Genomic DNA, 18,499 nt, shown 5'->3' on the forward strand with positions numbered 1-18,499 from the left:
TGGGATATGAACGATGCATCTGAACGCATTGTGGAAATACGCAATAGGAAATACTCTACAGAACATACAAGCTGTCTGAAAAGAATAATTTTTTCTTGAAAGTGTCTTTCTACCAAACTGCTTGTCATAAGCAATTGTTGAGGTCAATAACATAAAGTTTAAAAAAGATCTGCTTATCTTATATTGGCATAATATCTCCAGATTTATCATAAGTACTGATGCATTTTGGAAGGAATATGTATTCTCTTGCTTCTTGTCTCTAGCAAGCCTCTTTTTTCAGGATGAAACTTGAATAAAGAGAGGAGAGGGCGTTCTTGTAAAATTTTTCATCTTTAATCAGAGAGATGTGTAGAAAATGTCACAAAGAATTCGACCAGTGTTCTTATCAATGACATGAAAACGAAGCTTCCAGTGATGAGGACTTAAAGGAAAACCAATTTTAAATGTTCTGAACATGTCAGAATAAGCGTGATTAATGGAGCCAACTCTAATTTTTATATAATTAAAATAAGATTTTTGCCTGATATCTAATACAGTAATTTCATTCTCTCTGTGTGGCTGGAAAGTTACTCATTAAGAAACACCTTCCTCAACACTTATTTTTCATCTTCTATGACCATTGGAAAAAGCCAATTATTTGAAGAAAGTATAATTCCTCATTTTGGATTGTTTTTCTTTCCACATCTTAGAGTAAGTAAAGTTGTGCTAATTACCATTCTATTAATGTGTATGCTATTATATTAATTTTCTGCTGATTAATCTGTTCTTCATGTGCTAATGTCCTTCTGATGTGCAAAGGGAAGTAAGATAAATACAGCTGATATTAAGAGTCCTCTGTAGAATTTTAGACCAGGTAATAGCAATACACAGTGCATTTGGGGCAAAGGATTCAGACATCTTTAAATTTAAGGTACCCAAAATGCTTAAATTACAAGCCTGCTCATACGCTATGGTCCATACAGGCAAAGACGACAGATAAGCACTCTGAACTGTCACGTAGAGGTGACTTGATGTACTGACTAGGTAACTAGTTTAGAACAACTGAGAATAAGATTGTCATGGTTAGTTTCTGGAATTGGTTACTGTAGAAGTCCTGTTCTAGTTAATTAATTTCACCTATGTGGATTTGGGATGGATTTACAGGCTGGTGTTAGAGCACAGAGATTAAAAGAACATAGTGAGAAGGCAGGTTTAAATAGGAGCAAGAAAGAAGAGGGGAAGTTGAAATACTGTATAGGAGATCTTCATAACTGAGTAAAAGCTGCTGTTCTGAAAATGTGTGTGTTAATTGTGTTCTGGGAATCAAAGGGAAGACAGGAATGAGTGGGATATCGAAGCACATTTTAATCAGTATACTTCATATACGGGTTTTTTGAGTGTTCACTTTTTGTGGTCAGAATTCCAGTTGTGGAATTTTGCGATTCTTTGCAACAATCATCTATTCATTTTCTCCAACTAAAATATAATGCTCTCCTCAGTACATCAGTACCAATCCTAACCTATATTGACTCATCCTGGTAGTCATGAATTTTATCCTGGTCTACATTGGTTCAACTATGTATTTTCCTTAAATAGGGTTAGAGTTAGGAAGGGATTTAAAGATAAATATAGAATCAGTAAAAGTATTTAAGAGTGAGTGATTGCAAGCTCAACTGTCCCAGGCTAACATCCCAGGAAGCTTCAGGAACAAATATGTAAAACTGTGATCCATTGACTCTGTCTAGTCTCTATACCTTTTTCTCTGACGTTAAGGGATTAACAATGATTGCTATAACTGTTTGTCCTTCCATACGCACGTTTCACATTCCCAGATACCTTCAAATTTATATATTGGAAACTGCTGAAAAGGGATCCAGTGTGATGCAAGAATCTGCCTAATGCCAAGACGCTGTTACAGAACTGTAGACCCCAGAGATGCATACCAATGCACGGGGACTTGGATCTGAAAGCAGACACATAGACTCTACCTTTCCACTTGTCAGCCCATCATAAATTAGAAGAGATCTGTAAGTGACTTTAAACATGTTCAGAGAGAAAGCTATACAAAATACAGAAACTAAGATTAGGATAGCCCACCATGCCAAAAGATTTAATATACAGGTAACAGATGAATAGTAATACCTCTTGCTAAACAGAAGAGTCTGAGATCATTACACTTGTTTCCACCACCTGAGGAATGAAATCCTAGATATGTAATTTATTTCCCCCTTCTACCCTCTCAAATAAATGTTCTAAGAATGATGTTTTTTCATGTAAACGTGAGATGCTAAGAAACTTAAAAAGCTGAGCTTTGTTCTTTATTTTAACCATATAACTCTTCTTCAGTACTGCAGCTGATGTAATTGTCCTTATCTATATCTGTGAAGCCCCCGCCTCAAAGTTTTTATGCTGTGCTATATCTCAATTAACATTATTTAAAGGTTAGCTAAAGCTATTATTTGACGTAATTAACTTCTACTATGGTGACAGCTACTGGGAGGGTAAAGCAAGATCTCACTGAAATCCCTGGCTTATAATGAGTTTTGGTAAGACAAAACAAGAGCTGAAATTCTCAACAACAAAACAGTATCTTACAAAACATGAACTATTAAATGTATATGCATTTATGAATACACATATTACAAATTAAAATAGAAGTCATGTAAATGTAAGTTCATATTTTTCAACCAGAGCATTGGTGGCCAAGTAAGAATGAGACCCACCTCATCCTGCTGTATATCTATGCAAGTGAATCTTATCCTATGATGCAGGGAAAGGAAAAATATATATTGGTAAATCCAGTGCTTAGGTATTTCAAATACTTAATTACAGATTACTATTTTGGAGTGCTGAAATATCTTTCGTCCACTAAATTTTCTGCTGTGATGCTTAAGAAAGAGAGAAAGCAAAGTACATGAGGTTGCAAGTAGTTGTAGTTCAATTATTTTCTCACAAAAGCTAAAGGTTCAGCATTTGGCTTGGATCATTCTGTCCCTCTCCTAGTAGTGTGGAAGTGGGAGCAGAAAATCCTTCCTAGAAAAGAGGCAAGTTACTCACCAATCAGCTACTAGTAATGTGTTTTCCCTCTGTGAGAGGTAACTGCTTCCTGCTGTTGCCTTCTGCAGAGTTCCAAATAGTAGGCTTAACCCCTAATTTGGGAAAGAATAATTGCTCTAACAGTCACTGAAAAGCTTTCAGTCCTTGCTTGGGATGGCATTTCCTGTGCTTTTTGCATGAAACATTCGCCTTGTAGTCGCTGTTCACTTTTACTGCATCTCAGAATTTACTGTATTAAAAATGCAAGAGAGGAGGCTTAATAACACTTAGCTTGGCTATGGAAAGAAGCTTACCAAGTTTGTTGTAGTAGTGCATCACTTTATGGATTAAGCAGGATGCAGGTAGTATATTTAACAGTACTGTTCTCCACGGGAAAAGAAAATCTGTTACTGTATTCTGCAAAGATCAGTAACTCTCCCTTTTACAAAATCATGGAGCAAAGTTAATCACCTCCTTTTGCTTCATAATTTAGTTATTTAAATGTTCAGTGCAAACAGAAAAGTTGAAAGAAAACTCAGGAGGACATCTGTCTGTGTACAAGTTATTGATATAAATAGAAAGACTGGGAAAAGTAGTTGTGAGTCTGTTTCGTTTTCTACTTCAAGAAAACCAGTCAGAACAGGACTGTACAGTAAAAGCACTGCCATAAGCTCTTGCTGAGGGAGAAACTGGGGCACAGCTCAGCACTGTTTGTTTTCATGTAGGTTTAGATAATAAAACACAGAAGGCTGAAAGGGAGATTTGATTTACTCTTGTTCAGAACCCACGTTTTCTTAGGTCTGCAAGCTTCAGCTGTCCCTACGTTTTTGCTAGGGGTTTAGATTTTTGCTTTTCTTTACATATTTTTCCATCTGTATTTTCTGTTTGGAATAATAAAAGGTTTAGAAGTCTAGAAGAGGAGGAGAAAGTGAGTGGTTTGCAGCAAGGAAGCGGAGTCTCTCATTTCATTCATTTCTTTTCTCATTGTTTGGCAGGTGGAAAGCACAGATTTACAGAGCAGAACTGGATCAGCTGAAGAAGTGAGGGAAGAGAAAAAAAACCAAGTACAGCACCACTGAAAAGAGCTTCAGCTTTATCTAGCAGCATCACCACAGCAACCAGAAAATACAATTAAAAGACAAGGGCTAGAGCTGAGAAGGTGAAAGTGCGGCTCCTTACCTTTAGACAGAAGGCAGCAAAATAATTATGCAGAACATAATAGAGTATTTGATGGATCTAGCCAAATTGTGGCAAAGGGAAGTGTCCCTTCATTAACAGGAATGTGCCACTGTTTATGCACTGGAAAGGGGAGTGCCATGAGATCTACTGAAGAGACTATTTCTGTGGTTGCATATCTACATGTGTTTGCACCCCTGCTGGGACTGAATTAGGTGGTACAGGCATCTTGGATCATCAGGTATTGGATAGCGACTTTTTTTCGTTCAAGGTGTACCTGGCACGAGAACTGAAAGACACCGCAGATCTTTTTCTGAGACGCAGAGTGAGCCAATCTCCAGCCTTTCCCTTCTGTAACTGCCTGCTATACCATGGGATGTCGGCAAAGCTCTGAGGAGAAAGAGGCAGCGCGGCGGTCCCGTAGGATTGACCGCCACCTGCGCTCTGAAAGCCAGCGACAACGAAGAGAGATTAAGCTCCTTCTCTTGGGTACCAGCAATTCTGGGAAGAGTACTATTGTAAAGCAGATGAAAATAATTCATAGTGGTGGCTTTAACTTGGAGGCTTGCAAGGAATACAAACCTCTGATTATCTATAATGCAATTGACTCCCTCACACGTATCATTCGGGCTCTAGCCACCCTTAAGATAGAATTTCACAATCCTGACAGAGCATATGATGCTGTGCAGCTTTTTGCCCTGACAGGCCCAGCTGAGAGCAAAGGTGAGATTACCCCTGAGCTTCTTGGAGTCATGAAACGGCTCTGGGCAGACCCTGGTGTGCAGGAGTGTTTTTGCCGCTCCAATGAGTACCACCTAGAGGATAATGCTGCATACTACTTAAATGACCTAGAAAGGATTGCAGCACTGGACTACATCCCTACAGTGGAAGATATTCTGCGTTCTCGGGACATGACCACAGGGATTGTAGAAAATAAGTTCACCTTCAAAGAGCTGACTTTCAAAATGGTGGATGTGGGTGGACAGAGATCTGAACGCAAAAAATGGATCCACTGTTTCGAGGGGGTTACAGCAATAATTTTCTGTGTGGAGCTGAGTGGATATGACTTGAAGTTGTATGAAGATAACCAAACAGTAAGTGCACCTTCTGCTCCTTATTCTCTTTCCTCCTCTTCCTTTCCCCTTCCCCAGTGTTTGGCCTTTTTTTTTTCCCCACCTCCCTACCCTCCCAAGGCAGTAATCCTTGAGTTCCCAGCCCAAATGTGATTTCCTTCCCCTCACCCCCAACCTGTAGTAAAAAGCCAGAAGCTATGATTCCTTTATTTGCATAGTTTTCCCCACTGGACATATTTATTTATTTATTTATTTATTTATTTATTTAATGTTACTTTTGGGAAATGGAGGTGCTCATCACATGATAGCAGATTTTTTTTGTGTGTATGCCTTTTTGCTAAATGTTTTATCTGGTTAAGTGTTACTCCAAACATTACTTAAAATGTAGACAGTAATGACATCCTGGTGTACAGAGATGGTTAATTTGGACACCATGTTTTGCAAGTCCTGGGAAATTTTGAAGCTAAAATAGTAATAAGTAACAGTTTTCTCCCCATTTTTTCCAGGATTTTCAATTGGAATTTGGGATGAAATTAATTTAAAAAATAAGAAATCAGATATAGTTTTTAATTAGTATGGAACTTTTAAATTAATTTTCTTTGACTGTTTTTGTTTATATGGCCAATTTGCCTTGTTCAATGAATAATTGAATAATTCCTGTTTAATTTCCTTTAATGCTATTAGCTTCTGATTTTCACAGCATGCAAATACCGTAACTGTGGAAAAATATATGAACACTTACGCATATGCAACTATGTGTTTGCTACCACATCACCTGGTTTAACCTTTATAGGGTTTTATTTCAACTTACTTTTTGACAGCCTTGTAAAACATGGTGCTTAAGAGATGGGAGTTTGTGGGTAGGAACACATAATGCATAATGATTCTATTACCTAGTGGTTCCTAAACAGGCTGTATTTATGTTTGAAAACAGCTGCCTTTCAGGAATAATTAAAATCTATACTGTAAAATCAGAAAGCTAACCTTAAAATGCTTCTACTTCTCCTGTACTCCCTTACACATCTTCAGTTGTTTTACATTTTAGAAAGCTTGTTCACAAATATCAGTTCCTGGAGTACTCCAGAACACCAGAATCCTTGTTCTTTTACAGCAGGTGTATTACATATATGTTGTTGGGGAGGAAATTGTTCCAAGAAATTTTTATATGATGTTTCAAATCTAAATGGATCTCAGTAAGTTTACAGAAGGGGATCTTTCAGCCAGATCTAATGATCTAGTTTTGGCAGTCCTCTGTGGAAGAGGATTACTAATCAGCCTTAACTGTTGTTCCTTATCAGACACCCCCGCCTTTATGTGTAGTACACACATCTATATTAAAGTTTCTTTACAGAGTATCTTAAGTCAAATGTTGTATACTGCACATATATGTGTAAAAGCTGTATCATCTGTGTGACATCCTTTAGTGCTTGTATGGGTGTGACACCACTTTCTATGCAGCCATCTATTTCCTTTTCCCTTTTTGCCCTAAAATAATAATTTCAAAGAACCCTTGAAACTCTCACAACTGATTACCAACTCATATAGACTTCTCTAAAATGGTCAACTGGGGGAACAGGTTGGGAGAAAGGCGAATTTCCTCCATAAACAGACTCAGTGGAAGGGAGTACTGAAGCTCTACATAAGATGTCTGTTGCAATGCAGATCCCTCTGTTGTGAATTTTCTCTACCCTGAAAAGCTCCAGTCCCCTGTCCTGGAGAAGGGGCCAACTGTGACCTTCTTCACTGTTGTTTATTTTGTACTGGACTTGTGTAATGTCAACATAGTTGCATACCTGATTTTTTCATTAAAAATTGTTTATTGAGAGCTCCTGATAATGACTGGAATAACTGCAATGGCTTCAATGGCTAAATGTGAAAGACTCCCAAAAATTATTCATATTTTATATAACACATGCCATTCACCAGATCCCTGAGGCAAGGTGAACTATATCAGTCCCTGAAACAACTTCAGTGCCTTCTATCTAGTCTGCTGTTTATACAATATCACTTATCATAGAATCACAGTACAGATTAAAATATTGTCAAGTGACTTAGGGGATTCCCCAGTTCTGGTGATAGGAATTTATAGCAATTGAGGTGGAGAAACTCCAAGAGACGGAAGTGGTTAAAGAAAGGAATACCATAGGTGATACTTCTGACATATTTTCCAGAGTTTGTATCAGAAGTTGACAGCAGTCACTGAGCTAGAGTTGGAGGAAGATGCTAATATTTCCTTCCAAATCGTATGGAAAATGTACAAACCAAAAAGAAACAAATATCAGACAAAACCCGTAGAGTAATACTTCCCAGAAATCTCACCTCTGGCTTTTTGTTTGCTTGTTTGTTTTTACTGCCATATCTCTCAGTAAAGTCTTGTCTGTTCAAGTTCTGGGTTCTGCAACCGACTCCTTCCCTCCAAACCAGCATAAGACTAGATCATCACCGAAGAATATAGGTGAAACTATTCCCTCCACATCCCATGCTTGTAGGAAAGGAGGTCTTTACGTATCACTTTATACAATCTCTTATCATTATTGGTACAGTGATGTGACATTATTTCAACTCATTTGTACTTTTAATTTCTCTGTCAATATTTTTGGTTTTTAATACAGTTTCTTTACAAAGATTTTTCTTATCAAAAGGGAGGTAAGTGATAAGTTTGAGAAGCGATTATACTTAGGTTTGAAACAAGACTACAAAATAGTTTCCAAAAATATTCCCTTTGTTTTACAAGCTTGCCTTATGTGGTTGAATCCCTTTTACGTGCACTTCCTATGATTCTTCAAGGGAAAAAAAACTTACGGTCAAGAACATTCACTTAAGCTGAATTTTGATAAAACTTTTCAGAAACACTTGAATTTTACTGCAAATTAAATACTCATTATGGGTACTAAATCTTTTACAAAGATTTTTCTTATTAGAAGGCAGCTAAGGGACAAGTTTGAGAAGCAGTTATACTAGGTAATGAGAAATATCAGACCAGAGAAATTTATTTTAAGGAAAAAAAGAAGATTGTTACCTAATTTTTAGCAGCTTTGTCAGGTTTGTCTAGATCTTTCTGTTGTGCCTTCATCATTGTCTCCATGTATCTGAGGTTATTTTATGAGTATGGAATTCTCTCTTAAATGATTTTTGCAAAGATATGATATTTCCAAAAATCCTTGTCGGCACGGTTTGAATTGGCCCTTTTTTGTTGGTATAGCTTATCGCATATATAATATTTCTCTATTCTTATCTTCTGTAGTGATTTTACAGCTTATTCACTGCACTTCAATTTTCTTCTCTGTACTACTCTGACTGATTCACCATTCAGTGTCCTACACATGGACTTATACTTCATTGTCTGGAGATTCTTGTCTTGGCATTAGTGCCTTCCTATTGTAACAGATTTCTATATCTGATTTTTGTTTAGTAACCTCCTCTTGACATGAGAGAAGCATTGCCCCTAATTCTTTCTCTTCATTTTCAGAGATATCAGGAAAAGCATATCTTATTTATATCTAGACCCTGACTAGGAGTTAGTTGGTTTCTGGCAATTCTTTAGACCTTTCCTGCATTGCACTTCAGATTTAAAAATAAAAAAGAACTAGCCCAAAGGGAAAAAAATCAATATACTCTAAAAAATCCTTATGGATGTTCATTTTGATTCCAGTATCTAGAATCAAATGAAGTAAGCATCTGAGTTATTTCAGAGTGACATTGAAGCCCACTTTTACCTAGTGTTTTAACAGCCTGGAGGACTAATCTCCTATGATTTCTTTTTATCCCCTTTCTACAACTTGATGTTCCTTGGTGCTACTGCTTATAGAGGGTACTCAACATTTAAATTCAGGCTTTTATCATCCTTTAGCTTCCATGTGTATGCAACCACTATCCAAGTATTTGCCCATCTATAAAATTAAATTCTGCAGATATATTTTTATTATCTGTGGAGGAATTAGAATACAGATGAAAGATGTAAGAACAGTCATCTTCCTGAAACTCCTACTTATGTGGCAAAAAGGAGAGGAACACTAATAGCATTTCAGAGGGAACCTGACTGTATAATCATAAAGAACAGATTACCTTTGGCCCATCTTTCTTTGGCTGTTATGCTTTATCCAAACATACATCCATAATTTTGCTGTGTAGAGATGGCATGTTCCAGGTGTGCTGAATACACAATACAGTGTTCAATAGCTCCGATAGCTAAACTATGAGAAGTACCTACATTAGTAGATCATTTGAACTGCAACACTGAGACTGCCACTCATGAAAAAAGCCCAACAAATAATAGTGCTGCTGAGTCTAAAATGCTTCCTGGTGTAGTATCTATGGCAAAGAGAACTATTAAATAAAACAAGTCCATTGCCAAACATAACTTGCTGCTTGACAGAGTGTGTAAGAATCTGGCTGATTTATAAACTGTGAAAATTGAGCAAATGATCTTTATGAATATGATAACTTCTGTGCTTCCTGTTGACAGAAGTGGATAAATGCTATGCATGACCTCTGTCTTTATTGATGATGCATTAAAATAATGGTTGACAAATACGGTAAAAATTGAGAGAAAAATTAGCTAGTTCTGCATATGGGTAGGTCCTGAATATAGCTAAGTTGTGAAGTCTGTTCAGGGTGAGAGTATTGTAGTGACAACAATGTGCAGAAGGGAGAACAAAAATAATGCCCAAACTATCAGTTGCCTGGACAATTTTTCCTTTGTGTGTAATTTTAAGAGACAAAGTAAGTTAAACTTTATACTGCCTGGAAACAATTGAGAGAAGAGGAAGACAGAATTTTTCTGGGGCTTTTGTCTTTCTCCTGCTACGCTTTATTCTGGGTAACATCACTTGCAGAGGCAAAATCATCTGAGTTAACAGTTTGTAGATCTGGCCAAAGCAATATTTTGATTTGTCTGTTCAACATAGGTGATATTTAGCTGCTTACTAAAGAGCAAGATAGTGAAAACTATAATTTTTCACTTTTTTTTTCTCCACCTTGTGTGCTTTCCTCTGTCACTCTCTATAACAATATTTTTCTTGCTTGTCTAGGGTTATCTGCAAATGTGATCTGCATCTGTTTTCATTTCCACAATGTCTTACACTTTTTTCCTACCTAACATGTAATAAATACAGCTTTATCTTTCCATGCATACAGTTAGTATGACTCCACTAGGTAACAGCTGCCTCCTGTTTTGACACAGTTGTAAAATTGGTTTGTACAATACCTTGGGAATGCTATTGATTTATTATAAGATTATTATTCCTGACTAGCACTCTGAAAAGGTTACATTAGGTTTTTATATCCCCATGCTGATTTCTTCTCTATCATATCAAATAAATTATTTGTGTTAGTTTTCATGGTCCTTAGCAGCTGATTGACCCATTCTATCTTTATTTACATATTAAGGCGTCATCTCTGGCCTTTGATAATTTTAAATTATCAAGTGATTTTTTTTTTTTGCCTTCTTACATGTTGCATCCTGCACTTAGGAGGAGTTTCCTGTTAATACCGAAGTCTCATCTTTATTTAAATTTCTCCTTTAATGTGTGCTAGAGAATGTTAAATAATCTGTACTCTCTCATGCCTCTCACCCTGAAAAGGAGTCTTGCAGGTTCTTTGCAACTCTCCCCATCTGTCCATGTGTATGCACTCAGTTTTTTGTTTCATACCTGCTATACATTCTGATGGATAGTTTTCAATTTTCCTCTACAGTGTATAGCTGCAACAGGGTTCTAGACCAGTAGAAAGATTCTTCAAAGATACAATAATAAAGTAAATAATGAAATGAGTTAAACATGAATGTGTGATTGAGAATTCTTGAGGTCAGTAGTTGCAACAGATTCACACGGTGCAAGATATACCAAGTAAAGGTTGTACACAGTTTCTGGCTGTATTCAAAACTCCTAGACTAGGTAAGGTGTTTTACTGTAATTTTAAAATTAATTCAGAGCATGACAATACAGAGGTAAATAAAATACTAAGACATCAGGAGTGGCAGAATACTCCTAAATATCATATGCATATGAAGTAGAGTGGCATAGTTCAGGCAATTGCAGTTTCCAATCAGTTTTTACTTCTATTTGCTAAAAATATTTAGGTTTATTATGCAAACTTCACAATAAACTAAACATACTATGAGAAACATTAGTGATATATACGTAGTTTGGAAATTCACTTGATTGCATTGTAAGGAGCCAAGATCCCTCTGAAGCCCAACGCCAGGAATAGACTAATGAGGGTTATGTTCAGAACTTCTAGAATCCATCAAGTGGGTAAAGAAGTGTTGATATCATCTCTCATAATACTGTATGTTGTCTACTTAATAATCGCAGGAATAGGAACATGTCAATACAAAAAAAAAAAGGAAGAAAAATTCCATCTTGGTCTGGAAAAGCAGCTACTTCGGGTTATTTCTGTAACTGTGATCAACAAAAAAGTAGATAAAAGCTGTAAGAACTCTCTGTGGCATGCCAACACTGGAGAGAGTAGTGGAGTCCAATTAGCCTTAAAAACTAGCAGAGATGCTGGAACAAAGAAGGAGGATCCTTACAGCTTCAGAGTGAGTTTTGGTGGTGGTGGATTTTTCAGAAGTTTGTTCCATTATTATAAGTCCATATTTAGGTAAATATATTCTTCTATAATTTTTCCCCCCTTAGTAATACAAGTGTAATTTGGCGTACACCTGAGCTTTCTATACCGTTGGGATGGCAATCCAAAAACCCTCCAGGATGTTAGAACACTTCTTCAGTGTGTATTCCCCATATTTTTCAGTGTATCCAAAATCCCCACTGATTCGGAAGACAGCTGCTTTGTTTGATAACATAAAAAACATAACTAATAGAAATTTATTCATATGCCTTATTCCTAATGTGTGAATTTAAAAGGCTCCCTAGCTTAGAAAAACAGAGACATCAGACATAGCTCTTCTACCTGTGAATGTAGAAAGACACTGCTTCCTGAAATGGAGGCTGATAGAATTTTTTTTGTTGCTGTTATTTGGTGGAGTTACTACCTTACTGTTTAGAGAGCAAGAAAACAAAAGGTTGTTCTGAAATTTTACTCCTGAAATGCCATAGCACTCATTATTCGTGCTGGCTAGTGAGCAAATCCCTCCTATAATGTTCACTTACTAAAACTGTCTACTTTGGAAGTTGGTAACAGAAGAACTCGTAAAACATTTTACAAGCTTTAGCAAAGAAAATTGTGTGGCATGCAATGAGAAAATAGGAAGTGGTCTTGAATACCAAAAGCCCTACAAGGTTTGACAGGATTAGTAATAAAGAAAAACCGAAACAGTTAAATAGTACAGCAGGCAAAATCATGTATGAAATCTAAAATTACTTAAGTACCCATTTTTGAAAAGCATTACAAGGCGAATAGCAAATACTTAATCATCGTGAAGGTATTACTACTAACATCACATTACTTGAAATCATGTTCAAAACAGTTTTCAAGAATAGCTTTTGTTGTTATGATGCATGCACAGGTCAAAAAACTGGGAGAAACTAGTAACTTAGACTAGAATATGCAGACACATGAAAAAATAATACCAGGAATAAATATGGTTCTTAAAAAGGAAAGTCATGCCTTCTAAAGTTGATGATAACTCTCTGTGTGCATTGGTTGGTTTTGGGGTTGGTGTGGTTTTTGGTTTGGTTTTTGGTGGGTTTTTTGGGGGTTTGATTTGGTTTGGGTTGGGTTTTTTAAGGAAGGAGGAAGTATGCAGGGAGATGAATCCGGATGCTGAAACCATTTTACTTTGGCAAAAGGGTTTTGACAAAGACTTTTTTTGAGAGAAACTAGTTCTGCTGTGGCTTTCCACTGCCACAATAGGGAAGGCTTGTCCTGAACAAAAAACTGATTCAAGGTGGAAGGAGTAGGCTCTGATGAACAATTCTTTTAGTGTAAAGAGATAGCAGAGGAGCAGTAGATGCTCAGCAGCTTACACTGTTTAACATATTCCTAAATGATATGAAAAAGTTGCTGTTCAGTCTGACCTACTACTGATATTTTCAGTAGTATTTTTACTGATATTTATTTTTCTACACTATGCTTTAACAGGAAATTTCCCTTTTTCTCATGCTGAAAGACTAGATCCTTGGATAAGCTTATCTTATATATCACTGTTGTCCTTGGAGATGGTGCCTTGCATAAGGAATGGTTTGTTTTTCTGGATCCATTTCTCCGCTTTTTATAGTTCTTCTGGATCTTGTTAATATGGAAGCATGAATGTCAGCTATCTGCCATAACTCTGGTGTGTACCATTTTGGAATTTCAGGTAGAAATTTCTTTAATACTTTTAAGAAATAACTAAATTGTTCTTCTGCAAAATCTCTGAATTGAATTACTTCCATGAATAAAAAAATCTCAGTGACTTGGCATACAGCTGTAATTAATTTTAATTCTGCTATATTGTTGTCTTTGTCCTGGCTGGTGTTTACGGTATGTTTTAATGTAGTGTTATCTGTAAGTATAGTTACTTTTCCTGTCATTGACTAAGATATTAAATAAGCTTGGATGTTAAACAGATCCCTGTAGAATCTGCCTATACTTGCACATATTTAATAATTTGCATTTATTGCTGTTGTTTTACTGCTCTTTCAGCCATTTTCAATAGGCGGAATAATCTTCATAGCCAGGAGCTTATTCTTTATGCAGGGTCTCCACATAACAAGCGAGGAAAAACAGCATAAAAATTGAAGAATTTGGGAGACAGGCATATGGGTAAATAGAATACCTGTAACACTTTCAAATGACTTGCCCAAAATCATGTAACACACTGGACACAGAAAGAAGAATGCACAGTTCACCTGATTCAAAGGTGTATGGGTAGACTCAGGATGTAGAGACTTCCTGGAAAGTTATTCCTAGTAACAATTCAGTATATGATAGATGGTGTTACAAACTCCATCAGAGTTCAAACACTATTATTTGGCTGCCAGTGAGTGAGCTTCAGCACGCTGGATCATCAGAAAACAATTCTGCCACGTTATCTACCCTGCTCTACTAGCTCCTGTAGCTTACTGAACAAACCTACTCCTTGGTCACCCAGGGGAATGTCCTGGGGATCTTGGGCACTGGCAGAGTGTTCTGCTGTCCATATCTTAAGTATTATCACATCTATAGAAATGATGTACTACTGTATTGTTAGGAACTACAAGACTACAAACCAGAGTTAAGGTAAAAACAAATAGTTATTTGTAAAACTGGAAAATAGACAACAATGTTTGGAACATGTTACTGACCCCTGTTTGAGACTAGGGCTAACGTTAACTAAACTGGTTTCTTTCCTAATTTCAAGTCGTCCTATAACCTGATCTTTATCATATACAATATAAAGTTTTGACTCTTCAAGAGAAATGGCAGGTGGTTTATCAAAGATTACAATGTCATCACATTTTTGTATATTCAGATGATGCCACAAAATGAGAAGAACTTGCTCATCGAGTCTCACCATCAAGACAAAATGAGATAATATTATGAGGTCATATCTCAAATTTAAGAAACTGCTTAAGCTTTGGGCTACATGAAATTAAAAAAGGCTTTTCTTTAATGTCATGAATTCAAAGGCATATGTTAAGCTTTGATATAACAATGCACAGTAAGAAGAGCAACATTTTCACAGTTGAATGAAAGTAAGAGCAAGGAGTACTACAATCCAAGTAACCCAGAATATCGCAGCATAAATTTTCAGAATGTGTGTTTACTAAGACTTGCGTCATCTTGCAATTGTTGACATGCATATAAGCCACTTGCATACTCATTCCCATTGCAGGCAGTACTGCAATTAAGCTAGAGTAATACGATGAGTGGTGTTAGTGCTTTTGTTTGTGGTGTTAGTGCTTTTGTTTGTGGTGTTAGTGCTTTTGTTTGTGGTGTTAGTGCTTTTGTTTGTGTAAACTCAAAATTCCTTACATTTCTTATAGCATCATCACTTTTTTTGTTTGATGTATGTGGTATTTCTACATAGGCTTTTCAAGAGTACGTTCTTTTGAACAGAAGTCACGTGCTAAGAAGAGAAATCACGTGCAAGTAAAAATAATTCTTGCATTGCTTGCATTACAGTGTTGCCATTCCACCAGTTTTTTTAACTAAAAATAATAGCGTCTAATACTGAGAACACTTAGGTAACTGCCATTTTTCTGGCAGTGTGACAAGGCTTCTACGGGAAGTTTAATTTCTTTGAAGATACTGTTAGACATTTCAATATCTTGTTGACTCATTATGATACAGTGCACATACCAGAAAGAGAATTTGGAGTTGTAACAGCTTGGTCTATGAAAATATCTACTCAATGTTCAATAGTGGTCAGAAAAGCAAGCAACATTAGGAAAAGACTAAGGAAAAATCAGAAAACAGTATAAAATGCAAAGCATGTCTGCTTTCAGAACGTTATCTAAATTCTTGTTCTCCCATTTTGAAGAAAATACATTAGAATTAGAGCAAGCATGACCTAAAGTACAGAATATTTTCAATAAAAATAACAAATAATAGATGGGGACTTTTTCCCCTAGGGAAAAAAAAAAAAAAGATGTACAAGTCAGGGCAACATGATGGGCATATAAAGTAACAACTGACATACAGAAAATTGATTTCTAATCATTACCTATTGTCTTTTTTAAGAACCAAGGATATTGAATGATATTATTAGCTAAGATGTTTAGAACAAGGTAAAGGTAAAGGCAGCACAGATCCACAGAATATATAGTGAAATTATGGAGCTTGCTGCCCGAGTATGTCGTGGTACCAAAACTCTGCACAGGTTTAGAAGGAATAGAAAAATGTATAAACGAAAAATATATCAAGACCTATTCAATGTCAAGATAATGCTTTTGACTTGGAAGTTCTGAGTTCAGATCTTGAGAAGCAGCGATAAAATACCAGGGAAGTATTTGTGTTTCCCCAGATCTTAATTTTCTTCCCCTCCCCAAATTATCTATTATTAGCCAGTGTAAGACGTGGAATTTTGGGTTAGATGGATCTTTGTCTTGGATGGCTCTTCTTTTCTTTTTTTTTTTTCCTTATGAAAAGTAATGGATGAGACAGTATATGCGTGTGCCATGGATTTTTTTTTTTTTTTGATTGTGTGCTACCAAGACTGAATACTTACACCTGCTTCTTGGGATAGATTTTTGAGTATCAAAATGCATTTTTTTAAAGCCATTAATAGGCTTAGTTAAATTTTGAACCTGTCAACCAATGGCAGTGTCCCTGATTATACTTCAAAATTAGCAGATGATGAATAACTCCTCTACTCCAATTAATTCAGTTCTCTAACTCCTGTCACTTATTTTTTAGATATTTAATCTTGATACTGTCCTTTCTTTCCATTATTAAACTGATTGAAACAACTTGCTTTCAAAATACACAGTTCAGTCATTCTCTGTGTACTTTCCTCATTATTTATTGATTGGTCATATTTTACTTTATAAATAGGAACCAATCCCCAACTATTTATCATCAGCAGAAATAAATTATTGATAATAGTTTAACACAATTTAGCATAAAATCCATGTAATGGAAGTAGCATCTTTAGAAGCAAGAATCCTTCAGCTCATCAGTTATGGGGAGAAAGCTTATGACTAAACTGATTTTATAGAATAACATGATAGTATGTCATACATACGCTACATTTACTTCAGGACAGCCTGGCCCTGAGCATTTTTTCTTTTTTCTCCTAGAACCCCTCCAGTTTAACAACCTTATGTTCTCTTCTTCTGCTGTTTCCCTGGCAACATGGCATGGTAGAGTGTCATATCAGTCGACAATGAGGTTTGTTTCAGCTGTGTCCTGCCAAAGCTACCAGAGTTTCTTGCAATCTGAGCTTTCTCACTGCAACTGTGACATAGCAATGAGAGTTTCTTTACATTAATATTTGCCAAAATCAGTTGGAATTCCATTGGTGTAAATGTTTATGCAGTAGTGCCCTAATAATACTGGCTAAGGATGTCATTGGACTTATCTGAGTAGTTTTTACTTTGTTTTTACATTGTTTTTACAATGCCTTTTAGTATTAGGTGTAGTCCAATAGTATGAATTATCCTGGCAGTGATACAGAAAGGGATGGTTCTAATAGCAGCTTGCATTGTGCCTTTGCTGTTCTTCATAGATCAAATGAAAGCAGTAATTAGAAATAAATAAATAAAAACCCAACAACCCATACAGGGAAAAAGGAAAATAATCAAAATTAATTGGAAATGTGAGAGGTTAATAAGGGAGGTTAAAGATATTTAAAAAAAAAAAAATAATCAAAGGCTGACAAAACTAAATGCAATGTGGCTGTGCCTAAAATGTCCTGGAGGCAGTGTTCTGCAGAGCATCTGGCTGTCATTGCTATCTGCAAATCCAGACTGAGACTTACATAATTTAAAAAGGTTTCAAAAGGTTAATTTGTTTTGTTTAGCTAATAAGATTGCTAAGTACCTGCTTAGTATATAAGTATCTGAAGGAGCAAAAAATGGTCAATATTTAAAGAAATACATAATCTAATGGAGAAAGGCAAAATGAGAACAAAAGGCTAGAAGCTAGGTCAGATAAATACCAACTTGAAATAGCTTTTTTATTTATTTTTTTATTTTTTTAGGAAGGAAGTTGAACCAGTTGAACCAGCTTTTCTGGAAGATAGAGTTTAGTCAAACAGCCATCATCAGCTACAAATGACTAGGTTTAGGACAGGGAAAACCCAATAGATGAAAATGACCATAGTTGTGATAAATGGAACTTAGACCAAAAGATCTGATGATCATGATACTCTAATATTTATTTATACAGAGATAAAATAAAAGCCCAAATGATAGCCTTGTTATTTTTATAAATTAAACAACACATTCCTGCTAAATCCTTCCATTTTAAGATCTCCCATCTTGATAAAGAGATTCTGTGTGGTTTTTTCTTTTTTTTTTTTTTTTCTTTGAAACAGCATAGAATATGGAAAGCAGAATTACATGCATTTGGTGAAATGCATACTGAATGCATATATTAAATTATATAAACCTGCTGAGATTATCTATAAGCTCACCACTAAGGAAGAAAGGGAGGTCTCATTCTCTCCCTCCTGCTTGTTCAACTCTTCAGTGAATTACTGCTACCTCTCCTGTATGTTTAATAGTCAGACCAGTTATCCTCAGGGTATTCAGCCCCCTGATCTGGAAGACAGGGACAAAGAGCAGAATAAACCCTCTATAATGCAAGAGGAAGCAGTTAACAACCTGTTATGACACCTGGACACTCACAAGTCTATGGGACGGATGGGA

General features: G+C 36.2%; 2 protein-coding genes across 3 annotated transcripts in view; one reads left to right on the forward strand and one right to left on the reverse strand.

Moving 5' to 3' along the window:
• The window catches only part of RSPH14 (radial spoke head 14 homolog), a 107,627-nt gene that overhangs the window by 44,215 nt on the left and 44,913 nt on the right, over positions 1 to 18,499 (reverse strand). The gene's annotated exons all lie outside the window — the stretch shown is intronic.
• Positions 1 to 18,499, forward strand: part of GNAZ (G protein subunit alpha z) — a 76,366-nt gene that overhangs the window by 23,766 nt on the left and 34,101 nt on the right. The window contains exon 2 of the mRNA XM_075167853.1: positions 4,011 to 5,285. Coding sequence (XP_075023954.1) covers positions 4,563 to 5,285 — 723 coding nt within the window. The 5' untranslated portion in view covers positions 4,011 to 4,562. The remainder of the gene's footprint in view (positions 1 to 4,010; positions 5,286 to 18,499) is intronic.

The sequence above is a fragment of the Calonectris borealis genome, chromosome 18 (genome assembly GCF_964195595.1).
Source record: "Calonectris borealis chromosome 18, bCalBor7.hap1.2, whole genome shotgun sequence".
Taxonomy (NCBI): domain Eukaryota; kingdom Metazoa; phylum Chordata; class Aves; order Procellariiformes; family Procellariidae; genus Calonectris; species Calonectris borealis.